The following is a 13,191-nucleotide window of genomic DNA, read 5'->3' on the forward strand; positions in this document are numbered from 1 at the left end:
CCCTCCTGGCAGATGAAAATGTGGTGCTCCTCTGTCCCTGTCGTGTTTTCAGCTTTTTTATATCGAAAGGTTCACATTTAGATAAAGTGGAGAGAGGGTTGTACTGCACCCCCTTGTGCCATCACGCAGCCTCAGCAGCGGACCTCTCAAGGCCAGTTTACTTTCATCACTTTTGCTCCCCCACCCCATCATTTGGAAGCAGAATGCATTGAATGGATGATTTTGAAGGAAGTCTTAGACATCAGGTGATTTAGTTCTTGACTACTCCAAAAGGAACGGGCTCCCCACCTAATCTTGACACCACTGTTGCTTCCTGCCCCTGTAGAATGACTCGTTCCCCCGTGTCATTAAATGCTCAGTCCACGTGCACTTTTCCCTGCGGGTCTCCTGTGGTATAGTGTTCCCTGCGTTTCTTTCCCCAAGTGGAGAGACGTTTTCCAGAAGCTTTCCTCAGGTTTCCTGTCGTATCTCGTGGTTGAGAGTTGTATCTTGGGGGAGGGACAGGAGGATGGGGTGGCTTTACACTCACGAGATGTTACCTTCCTAGCTGAAGTCAGGGCTTCCCCCTTTGGGGTGTGGGTTGCAGAACAGGGCCTATGTCTGTTGCCTAGGAGTACAGGGCAAAGGCAGCCAGCAGTCTTGAGACACTTGCTCAATAGGGCGTCCCTCGCCAGATTGGAGAAGGAAATGGCAAATCCACTCCAGTATTCTTGCCTGGAAAATCCCATGGACAGAGGACCCTGGTAGGCTATAGTCCATGGGGTCAAAAAGAGTCGACACGACTAAGCGACTTCACTCTCACTTTCTGCCAGATAGGGGAAACTCCAGTTCTGCCTGGAAACCTCTGATATATCTTCATTAGCTGCCCAGCTGGCCTCAAGCAGTGAGGTATCCCATCTGCAGGCCCTCACCACCCATCTGCTGTCTGTTTTCCTGAGGAGTTTGATCTGCATCTTCAAAGCCTGAAAGCATCTTGCAGTGCCTGAGGACCAGCATTGATCTCAATGTTCTCTGCAGTTGGCCCTGGGCTGGGCTGGCTGTGCTTGGGTGCCAGGCGGGTGGGAGAATGAAGTCCCTAGTGAGGGTTTGACCAGCACCTGAGAAGTGGGTGGGTTGGTGGCTATGGGGGATGGGGTGACTTTTGCCTTGCAGGAGTTTCTGGGGCACTCCTTTTCCCTGAGGGTGAGGTGTCCCCTTGAGTTTCAGGCTGTGTAGGGAGCCTGTTTCCTGCCATTCACATCTGGGTGTAGTGTAAAGAGGTGAAGTGATAGACACGTCCTGGGGCCCTCATCTTTTGCTACCTGAGTGGTCTGAGCTGTTGGGGTTCCTTTGCAAGGTGAGCCTGTGGGTGGCCAGAAGCCAGACTGGGACCTACATCGTTGTATGTAGAGGTGAGCACTGCTTTATCCCTTCAGCCTCAATTGACTTGCTTTAGGGACACTTGTCTTCTCAGCTGGGTTACAGTACTCTGTAGTGCCACACACAGTCTCTTCTGTGATTCTTGAATTGAGGGTTGTTTAACTGACCCCGTAGCTTTCTGAGCCTGAAGAGTAGTTATTTAAAGGCCAAGGTTGTTAGTCTGAAAGATGTAGATAATACCAGCTGCACCAGCCATTGTGTTGAGTGCTTCACATTCAGGACCACAGGGCACAAACGGCTGGCCTGAACTTGAATTTCAGCCTATAGGTGGGTGTGTGTGTGTGTCTATACACGTGTCTGCAGGGTGATTTTTACTTTTGGAGTTTGGACAGTTTTACATTTGGGAGATGTGTATTTCTGATTTTTCTCCAAAGAGTGAGGATGAGGCAGAGCTGTACTTGCAGCACCCCAGTATGTGTGCCCCCATGGCCACGAGCTGGCGGCATGCTGGCAGCTGCCTGTCTGCGGCCACATTCCCCTGTCCTCTGGCCTTGGGGTCCCCTCCCGGGGTCCTGGGTCCTCATCCTCTCACCCTGTTGTGCCCATCGTGTTATCTGCTGGGCCATGTGGCACACTAGTTTGGCACCTAATAGGCAGTCAGATATTTGTTGAATTGAATCCATTATTTTTTTAACCCCAAAGCAACCTTCTAGTTATGAAGGAGGAAATTGAGATTAAAAGAGTTTAAATATTTTTTTTTAATTTTATTTTATTTTTAAACTTTACAATATTGTATTGGTTTTGCCAAATATCGAAATGAATCCGCCACAGGTATACGTGTGTTCCCCATCCTGAACCCTCCTATCTCCTCCCTCCCCATACCATCCCTCTGGGTCGTCCCATTACACCAGCCCCAAGCATCCAGCATCGTGCATCGAACCTGGACTGGCGACTCGTTTCATACATGATACGAGTTTAAATATTTTGTCTAAAGTTATATAGTCCCTAAATGGCCAAGTAGGTCCTGAGAGCTACTTTGACTCTGAGGCTAGTAATTCTGTTGATTGACTGAATGAATGAGTGATTCTTTGAATTCTGTAGTGCTTTACAGTTTTCTGAAGTTACACACACAATTTCATATAGTAGTCCCATAATAGCCCCCTTTTCACACCTGTATTGCCCCTGCCCCCTTCCCTCTCCTTGCTGGCAGCCGCTAGTGTGTTTTCTCTATCCAAACATTTCTTTTTTGATTTATTCACTAGTTTGTTGTGTTTTTTAGATTCCACATATAAGTGATATCAGTGTTTGCCTTTCTCTGTCTGACTTATTCCACTTAGAAGGCTAGTCATTTTTTCACTAAATCCCTTAAACTCTTTACAGCCCAGACTTGTAAGTAGCAGACAGGATATTGATTGCTCTTTAAAGAGTTTCCCCAGTGTGATCCGCTCTGGCTCTGAGCAGATATCGTGATTAGAAAGTAAGCAGTGGTGATGCACCTGTCATTGATTTCAGACAGTGGCATTGACTGCTTTGGTAAGATGTGCATGTCTCAATATGAAAATGTTTCCTGACATCAGAAATTATTCCCTTTCCAAAATAATCTGGTAATCTGTTATTCAGCTCAGGCTACCATGGCAGAATACCATAGACGGGGAGGCTTGAACAAGTGAAACTTGTTTCTGGCAGTCCTAGATCAGGGTGCCAGCATGGCCAGCTCTGGTGAGGGTTCTCATCCCATTTTGCAGACAGAGAGAGCTCTCTTGACGTCTCTCTTATAAAGACAGGCCTCCTGTTGTATCAGGCCCATTCTTACGACTTCATTTAACCTGAATTCCCTTCTTCACAGGCCCTGTCTCTGTCTGCAGTAACATTGGGCTTCAATATAGGAATTTTTTCGGGGGCTGGCAGTGGCGGGGGAGGGGTGTCACAGACACAATTCGGTACATAGCATCAAGTTTTAGGTGAGAAGATAGTAAGAACCTGGAATTTGGCTATCTATCACAAGGGAAAAAATGTGAGTAAAATTACCTGTCATGCACTACTGTTAATCATAGGGTGACTTGCAGTGTTCAGGATTGTAAATTGTCTGTATTCCTACTTCCTTCCTCTCTCCTTCACTCTCTGTTTCTTTGATTTCATTGCTTGAGACCAAATCTGGAATCATGTTGTTCTCCTGTCTGTCCCTGCTCTCCTCCCCTGGGTACCCCCCACAGGCTGGCCTTGAATTCATTGGATTAAAATTTTTTTTTCTTTCCACCTTTTTACTGGCAAAATTTTAGACCTGTAGAAAAATGGAAAGGTTAGTATAGTGAACAGCTATATTTACCATTTAACATTTTGTCACATTTGTTTCATAACTCAACATGGATACTTATACATACATGTATACACACATACACAGAGAAATTTTTTATTCTTGAACCATTTGAAAGTATCTAGCACACATGATCTTTTTACTCCTATATAATAACAGATATTTTTATATAATCACATGTTGTTTTCACATGAGAAATTTAGCATTGATAAACTATTAAGTTAGTGCAAAAGTAATTGCAGTTTTGGTCCATAGATTTTAAATCATTATAACTAGGCTCAAACACATCTTTATTAGAATAGGAACCATTGCAATCAACATACTTTGCCAACGAGAAGTAAGTTTGTTTATTCCTGTAGCATGAAAATCCATGCTTTGGGATTCGACGAACTCTTGGAAAGCATTTCCTGCCTCCTGGTTTTTAAGTGTTTTCCCTGCAAAAAGTTGTAGAGATTTTTGAAGAGGTTGTAGTAGGTTGGTGAGAGGTCAGGTGAACATGGAGGATAAGGCAAAACGTCATAGCCCAATTTGTTCAACTTTTGAAGCTTTGGCTGTGTAACATGATCAGGCGTTGTTGTGGGGAAGGATTGGGCCCATTCTGTCGACCCATTCTAGCTGCAGGCATTGCAGTTTCCAGTGCGTTTCCTCCATCTGCTGAGCATACTTCTCAGATGTAATGGTTTCACTGGAATTCTGAAAGCTGTAGTGGATCAGACGGGCAGGAGACCACCAAAGAGTGACCATGACCTTTTTTTGGTGCACGTCTGGCTTTGAGAAGTGCTTTGGAGCTTCTTCTCAGTCCAACCATGGAGCTGGTCATTGCCGATTGTTGTATAAAATCCACTTTTAATTGCCTGCCAGGCTCCTCTGTCCATAGAATTCTCTAGGCAAGAATACTGGAGTGGGTTGCCATTTTTTTCCCAGGGGTTTAATTGCAAATCACAATGCAATTGAGAAATGGTTTGTTGTCATATAGAATAAAAGAAGATGACAATTCAAAACAAGTTTTTTTTAATTTTCGGTCAGCTCATGAGGCACCCACTTATCGAGCTTTTCCACCTTTCCAATTTGCTTCAAATGCTGACTGATCAGAATTATCAATGTTGAGTTCTTTGGCAACTTCTCTTGTAGTTGTAAGAGGATCGGCTTCGATGATTACTGTCAATTAGTTGTTGTCAACTTCCAGTGGCCGGCCACTGCACTCCTCATCTGCAAGGCTCTTGTCTTCTTTGCAGAACTTCTTGAACCACCACTGCACTGTATGTTCATTAGCAGTTCCTGGGCCAAATGTGTTGTTGATGTTGCAAGTTGTCTGCACTGTTTTACGACCCATTTTGAACTCAAATAAAAATCACTCAAATTTACTTTTTGTGTAACATCATTTGTATAGTCTTAAATATAAACAACATAAGTCATTAGCAATAAAACAAAATGAGAAATGTGCATTAAAATGATGTATAACACAACCACATTTATTTAAGAATGTATTCCAATATCAAATGGCAAAGTTCAACAATCCAAAATCCCAGTTACTTTTGCACCAGCCTAATGTTTGGTATATATACAATCCATATTCGGGTTCCCCCATTTTCTGTTTGTTTTTGTTTTAAATAAAGTTCATTCTGTCTCTGGAGCCTTATTTATCCGGACCTGTTCCCCCCTGTCTGTGTTTGGCCAGACTGCTGCCTTGAGCTTCCTGAAGCTTATGCTGTGCTGCTCCGCCTTCATGCGTCCGCACTGGCTGGTTAACCTTGTTTGGAGCCTGTCTCATCCCATTTCTTCCTGCTGAAATGCTGTGTTTCTAAGCACATTTTAAGTGGTTCCTTCCTCTTCCATAAAATGTTTCTTGGTATCCTCTGGTGTGCCCACTCCCCTGTACTGTGTGAGCTCTCTGTACTCTTTTGTATAACATTTATTACATCCTGTCCTGTATTAAATGTAGAATTTATGGACTTTTTTCCCATCTACCTTTGAGAACTTTGCACTTCTTGAATACAGGTGCTATGTAACCTTTACCACACTTTTCTGTTGCTAAGTATTTAATTGGCCTACATCCAGAATGCTTTACATGGTGTTTTTTTTGTTTGTTTGTTTGTTTTAAGAATAATTCACTTATTTGTAGTGTTTTCCACTTTGGTCTGAAATTTCTAGTTTCCATACATCATCTTAAAGGATGAAAAGAACTAAGGGGTATAGACTTTAACATGGACACAGGGTTGGGATCTGAATTTTTTTTCCATACTCTCTGGAGTTGTGCCCACAGAGTCAGAGCTGTCAAAGTACGGCTTTGTCTCATCCCATGTCTCTAAGGGGTTGTGTTCAGAGTCATGTTGGTGAGTGGGTGATGAACTTGGGGTGTTGGATAGCCTGTTGTGTCCGCAGCAGGAAGCACTGGGGAATGACACAGAGCAGCTGTAAGATCTCTTCTTTTACATCTAGGTTCGAGATGCAGCAATAAACAGCTTAGTGGAAATTTACAGACATGTAGGAGAACGTGTGAGGGCAGATCTCAGTAAAAAAGGATTGCCACAGTCCCGGTGAGTTCAGACTTTTTCCTTTCTCTTGCTGTTTCCCCTCCTCTTTCTCAGTTAACATCGTGGTTTGCACTGCTTATTTTGTTATGGGGTAATTTTTTTGAAAGACTATATGGTGAGAAGATTGATGGATGGCGATCTTGTCCAGATCATGTCTCAGGGGTCCCCTTTCATTCCACTTGCTCAAAAGTAAGACTTTCTCACCCAGACATCTGACCTGGTCCCATGCCACAGACTGTTTTTAGAAGCATATTTAAAAGTGATCGGTGTTGAAAGATTTTGCATTCTCTGGGTTCATGTGGTTCTACATTTCGTATGTACATGGAACCTGGTATCTTGGGGGCTTAGAATGTATTTGTTTGAATGAAGCCTTTCCCAGATAAATCTGGATAGAAATATATAAGTGAGAATTCTGGACATCTTTGAGATGTTAGCCTTCTGGCTAGTAATGCCAGTTTCAACATCCAAGTCTCCAGTGCAAGGAGATTATTGTCTTACCATATCCAGAGTCCCCTTGAGTCCACAGATGTTTCTGTTGTCAAACTTTTAAAAATAATGAAAAATCAGTTATCTATGATTTTTAACTATGATGTACAAATTTTATACCAAATGAATTTTAAACCTTTTGACTGTCTAATTGGGAGAAAGTAATATGAAAACCCTGGGAAGTTAGGCCTGGATGGGACTCACCAAGTGGTTTATCTGGACCTGTCATTGTGCCCATGGGGATAGCTGAGACCCAGTGACAGGAAGTGACTGGAGACATGACCCAGCTAGAAAGTCAGGGCTCAGGCTGATATCCTGTGCTTCATTTTTTCTATCCATTCCACAAATGAGCTTGCAGAGTATTGGGCATCTCCATCTGGGGCAAAATATTGAGATACACAGGAGCCATCTGTCTTGACGTCCCTCAGTTGGGTGTGATGGAAGTGGGCGACTGACCCTGCAGTCAGGGTGCCAGTGGCATTTGAGGGGGGACATCCTTCCTTGTTGAGTGTCACATCTGACCCCAGTGTTGCTTTCATCATGGTCCCTGGGCCTTTGTTTTTTTTTTTAAAGCACTACAGAACAGTAGAAGGTGCTGGGGATACTCTGTGCTAGCAGACAACGTGATCCATGCACCCTGGGGGAGGGGTCAGCAGTTAGTGTGGTGGACACCAGCCATTTCCACTGAAGCCTTTCAGTGGACAGGGTCAACAGACAAGAATACAACTACTTTTCATGTTTTTTACATGAAGGTAATCTGTGGGAACGGGTTTTTAATTCCTGTATTTTATGAACCTCCACCTTGTAGTCTCTGAATATATGGTGAGAACACTTGGGAGGGAGATGAACTACAAAGTACTGACCAGGCTCTAGGGAAAACTGGAGACTGCAGGAAAGCAGGGGCTAGTTAGTGATGATGTCACCATCATTGTTGGGGAAATGGGTCTTGGGCCGTGAGAACCTCTCCTGCCCAAGGTCTGGTGGCACCATGCTGAGTGCCTCATGGTGAGTCTAGGCCATGGCCGGCCTGTCTTCCCCATGGGATTCCTGTGTCATGTTCAGCGGTCGCTACAGCAGCTGACAGCTGGGCATGTGACATGGTGAAACCAAGGTCTAGCGAGGTGGGCACAGGGGGTAAGTCGCATTGTAGACTGAGGCATCCTTACATAGGCCTGCATGTGGGGTCGGCCTGGACTCTGCCTGGACACTAGAATGTGGAGCTGCCCGTTATGCCCACAGAGCGGGGTCGGAAGTCTGGCCTGGGTGTGGCTGCCCGCCTGCCTTCCTGTTGGGACTCTGGCATTTGTGGAGCCTCTGGCAGTGCTGGGTGAACAGCCCCCGCAAACCCTGGCCCTCAGATCTAATGAGCTTGCCTAATGCCAGCATTCCATGTGTCTTGTCCCTGCTTGTGGCTGGGAATTGAGCATGTCCTGTGTGACTCCACCAGGAGAAACTCCAGGAATCTTGAGTCTAGTTTCCTCTGGTCCTCACCCCTTTGCTGATTTTCCTTTCTGTCCTTTTACATTGTAATAATCACAGCTGTCAGTGTGACTCTGTGCCGAGGCCCTGAATCCTCCTGGTGAGTTGTGGAACCTGGACTGGTCTTAGGGACCCCACAGGGTGAGTTAGGTACGGTCCTGGAGCTGGGGCTAGAGCCTTCTCTTGCAGACTCCCAGTCATAGTTTTTTCCCCACTGTCAACTCTACTTCCTTTAAAAAAAAAAAAAGATTAAAAAGAAGTAACAGAAGAGTTAGTGCTTCTGTGATTAGGAATGAGAGTTTCCACTGTCTCATGTTAGCTGAAATCATTCCTCAAATTCTGGACCAAAAGGAGAGGGTAAGCCTAAGGAAGTGACCCACAGCTTTACAGCTGGATACTTTGAGTATCCTAGACTTCTTTTACATCATTATAGGTTTTTTGTTGTTGTTACGTGAGCATAGAAGAGTCTTTAGCTTGGCAAGATTCCATAGCACTAACAAAATATTGTGGAATTTGCTTAAGGTTTTCTAAAACTTGCCTTTAGTCCTAGAATAAAAAATGTTGTCCTCTAGCAGCTGTTCTTGGCAGTCCAGTGGTTAAGAATCCACGAGTCCATTTCAGGGGACACAATTTTGATACCTGGTTGGGGAACTAGGGTCCCATATGCTGTGCAATGCAGCAGAAAAAGAGAAAATGTTGTCTTCTTATGAGTTTGTTCATTGAGTGAGTACTGTATTTGAGAAGATTAATTGTGTCGCTAGGAAATAAATACATGATGAAAAAGGATGCCTTTCTCATGTCAGCTAACTGATGTAGTAAGAGTGATCTGATTTAGGCAGCAGTTTTCTTTGCTCATTTCACAAAGGAGAGAGAGTTGCGTATTCTTCAGCTTCAGTTTGAAGGAGCTGGAATCATCCTTTGGGGCCATGTGTTCAATTCTTATTTGAGTATGTCATCTATTGGCTAAAGTCACTTTCATCCAGAGGAGAGAGGAGATATTCAGCCCAATCTCCATCTTAGGTGTCCCCTATGTGGGATCTCAGCACAGCTGAGCTGCGAATGTCAGTCAGCATAGTATTTGGACATTTTCTGTTGTTTTCCATGTATTGTTTTCACAATTGACACACATGACGTGTTCAGAAACCGAGTACTACATGATTCACTTCTCACTGTCCATTTTAAGAGGCCATATCGCAGTAGGATATTTGTGAGGTGTCTCTGGATCTAAAGAAAATGTCGGTAGATTCCTGTCACTTACTCTCCAAGGCGTCCCTTCACAGACAGATGCTGTCTGCCCACATGGATACTCACTGTCACCCCACTGTGTATGCCAGAAAATATTTCTATTCCATATAGTATGATTTAGTTTGTGAGGCTTTGGCAAAATGATTGCTGGTGTGAAATTTCTTCTGGAACCATCATTTGGGAACCAAGCTCCTGAAACAGCAGCTGCTTTAAATCTAATGATAGTTTTAAGTTCTGCTGCTGCTGCTGCTAAGTTGCTTCAGTCATGTCCGAGTCTGTGCGACCCCATAGATGGCAGCCCACCAGGCTCCCCCGTCCCTGGGATTCTCCAGGCAAGAACATGGAGTGGGTTGCTATTTCCTTCTCCAGTGCATGAAAGTGAAAAGTGAAAGTGAAGTCGCTCAATCGTGCCTGACTCTTAGCGACCCCATGGCCTGCAGCCTACTAGGCTTCTCCGTCCATGGGATTTTCCAGGCAAGAGTACTGGAGTGGGGTGCCATTCTAGATAGTGCTAAAACATGCCGTTGGATGCATTTTAACTCTTTGGAGAACTTTCTTTGTGAGCCTGCAGTTTTGAATATAGCTCTCATAGTATTTGTTTATAAAAACCTTGGAAACATTCACTAGACGTTATTATCTAATGATTGTATTGTTAAGGGGAGAATTGAAGCTTTCTTATTTTTGGTTTTAATTTGCTTGCTAAAATTTTGGTGTTAACAGGGAGGGCCCAGGGCAAAAGCAGATGAGAAATGTGCTCTGTAATACCCCTCTCATTTCTTTTTTTAAAAAATTTGTTTTTGGCTGCACTGGGTCTTTGTTGCTACTTGAAGCCTTTCTCTAGTTGTGGAGAATGGGACTACTCATGCAGCGCTCAGGCTTCTTATTGTAGTGGTTTTTCTTGTTGGAAAGCATGAGCTCTAACATGGGCTCAGTAGCTGTGGCTCACAGGCTTTGTTGGCTCCTCAGCATGTGGGGTCTTCCCGGACCAGGGATCAAACCCGTGTTCCTTGCATTCGCAGGCAGATTCTTAAGCCCTAGAGCATTAGTGAAGTCCACCCCTCTCATTTCTAAATTTTATTTTCTGCAAGTCATTCATACAGAGAGGATTGACTAGATTTACAAGATACATTGAAAAAAAGGGCAGTTTCTTATCTCTTCTGCCACTTTTCCTGTTTTTACTGACTCTTCTGTATCTGTTGCTTTGTCTCTAAGTACTATGCTATTTCTTAGTTTTTTGTCACTCTTAAGAATTTTACTTCACATTATGAAGGGTGAATTTCAGTTCTTTCCTCCTACCCTCTCTGAGGTATACTTACCCTCTCTACATCCACCAAACCTAGTCATGTCTTCATTTTGATTCGGACACCATTGTGTTTCTTCTGTCACTGTGCATGCCATTCACAGCTCATTGTTTATATTTGGTGAACCATGATGACTTTACCTCCCCACCCCCCACCCCCACCCCATGGTTTCCCAGGGTTTGTCTGACTTTCACCTGGGTAGTTGTCTGTATGCATCTCCTGCGCTTGGCTGTCTACATACTGCCAGGTCAGGAATGTTTCCTTGAGCCTGCGCTTCCCGTCCTCACCAGCCACCTCTTCTGCCTTTTGCTTTATCATCCTCCTGGGGCTGCACTGCATCTTTCTTGGCAGGTGCACCTACTGATTCTTGGAGACATCGTCGTTCTTGGTTTTCTCCCTCACCAGTAACTTTCTAAGGAAAGATGTGGAGAAGAATAGTTTTTTGAGTCTGAGAATATCTTTATTCTCTCTTGATATTGATAGTTTGTCAGGGTCTAGAAATCTAGAAGTCCTTTTTTTCATCCAAAATGTGGAAGCTAATGTGCCTCCCTCCCCTAATTGAGTCCCAGCTTTCAGTGTTTCTAGTGAGAAGTCCATAGTCACTCTGATTTTTTGGTCATATGTTGTCACTTTGCTTCTCTTTGTTCTCATCGTTGATCGGAAACTTGATAGTGGACCTTATGTGAGACTAGTTTCTTATGCATTTGGAGGGCCTTTCACAATGGACCCTCATGTCATCTAGTTCAGGGCAGGTTTCTTTATAATGACCTCTTGGATTAGTTGATCCTCTGATCCTCTTATTTTTCTCTCCCATTTATGGCTTCTTAGTTTTGCCCTGTGAGTAATGCTGCGGTGAAATTGGGTGTGTAAATATCTGTTCCATTCCCTGCTTTCAGTTCTTTGGGTATATAGTCTGAGAAGCTGGAGCAAGTGGTAATTCTTTGTGTAAGTTTTTTGAGGAACTGCCATTCTGTTCTGTAGCTGTTGCACCAGTTTGGATTTCTGTCAGCAGCGTACATCCTTGCTAAAAATTGTTATTTTCTGGTTTATTTTGATAAATAGCCATTCTAATGGGTTTCTCATTGTGGTTTTGATCCTCATAGAATTTTTGTTGGAACTTTGTTGAAAATGAACTGACCATTAATGTAAAGATTTCTTTCTGTTCACTTCTATTCCATTGATCTATCTATTGATCTATTCCATTGCCTGTCCTACTAGTAGTACATTGTCTTGATTAATGTAACTGCGTAGAAAATTTTGAAGTCAGAGTTTGTTCTTTTTAAGATTGTTTTGGCAATTTTGGGTGCCTTACATGTCCTTGTGAATTTTAGGTTGTATTTGTCAATTTCTGCCTGAAAAAGTCACCTGGGATTTTGGTAGGAAATGAATCTGTAATGAGTTTGGGCAATATTACCATCTTAATAACATTGTCTTCCAATCCATGAACATGGAATGTCTTTCCATTTTTAGAAGTGTTTAATTACTTTAAATGATTGCTCAGTAGTGTCCAGAGGACATGACTTGTGCTTCTTTTGTTAAATTTATTCCTTGTGTTTTCTCTTGGTGCTATTCTAAGTAGAATTTCTTTTCTTATTTTCAATTTCAGATGGTTCATCATTAATGTATATAGATTATAATTTTTTTTTTATATTGATCTTGAATCCTGCAACCTTGCTGAACTCCCTGGTTCTAATGATTTTACTGTGGACTTCTTGGGATTTTTTAATATAAGATATGTCAGCTGCCAGTAGAGAGAGTTTGTACCTCTTAATCCCCAACTACATATAATCCCTCACCCTTACCTCTTCCCACTGGTAACTGCTAGTTTGTTTTCCATATCTGTGAGTCTGGTTTTTTGTATGTTTTGTTCAGTAGTTTTATCTTTATTCCACACATAAGTGATGGCATATTGTGTTTGTCTTTTTCTGACTGGCTTATTTCCTCTGGTATGTTATACTTTCATTTTCATTCATCTCAAGGTACTATCTAATTTCCCTTTTATTTTCATCTGACCTGTTTGTTATTAGGGCTGTTCTATTAAATTCCAGCATTATTTCTATTTGTTATTCATTTCTACTTTTGTCCTGTTATGGTCATAAATCATAATTCCTGTGTTCCATGGTTTTAGTTCTTTGAAATTTATTGGAGCTTGTTTTATGGCCCAGTATGTGGTCTGTCCTAGAGAATATTCCAGGTGCACTTGATAAGAATCTGTATTCTGTTGTTATTGAAACATGCAATATCGAAATCGTCTCTTAATACCGATGACTTATTTCTCTCTTCAATTCTGTCACTTTTTGTGTTATATATTTGGAAGCTCTCTTCTTGAAAGTGAAAGTTGCTCGGTCATGTCCAACTCTTTGCAACCCCATGTGAGCTATACAGTCCATGGAATTCTCTAGGCTAGAATACTGGCTTGGGTAGCATTCCCTTCTCCAGGGAATCTTCGCAACTCAGGGATTGAACCCAGGTC

General features: G+C 42.9%; 1 protein-coding gene across 21 annotated transcripts in view; it reads left to right on the forward strand.

Moving 5' to 3' along the window:
- Positions 1-13,191, forward strand: part of CLASP1 (cytoplasmic linker associated protein 1) — a 273,436-nt gene that overhangs the window by 106,046 nt on the left and 154,199 nt on the right. For 18 of the 21 annotated variants that reach the window (XM_086349101.1, XM_086349179.1, XM_086349040.1 and 15 more), the window contains exon 7: positions 6,113-6,210. The exons of the other annotated variants lie outside the window; for them this stretch is intronic. In XM_086349101.1, coding sequence (XP_086205227.1) covers positions 6,113-6,210 — 98 coding nt within the window. The remainder of the gene's footprint in view (positions 1-6,112; positions 6,211-13,191) is intronic. 21 annotated transcript variants of the gene reach the window in all.

This window comes from Bos grunniens, chromosome 2 (genome assembly GCF_055505025.1).
Source record: "Bos grunniens cultivar Pamir isolate PY7600 chromosome 2, Bosgru_T2T1.0, whole genome shotgun sequence".
NCBI lineage: Eukaryota > Metazoa > Chordata > Mammalia > Artiodactyla > Bovidae > Bos > Bos grunniens.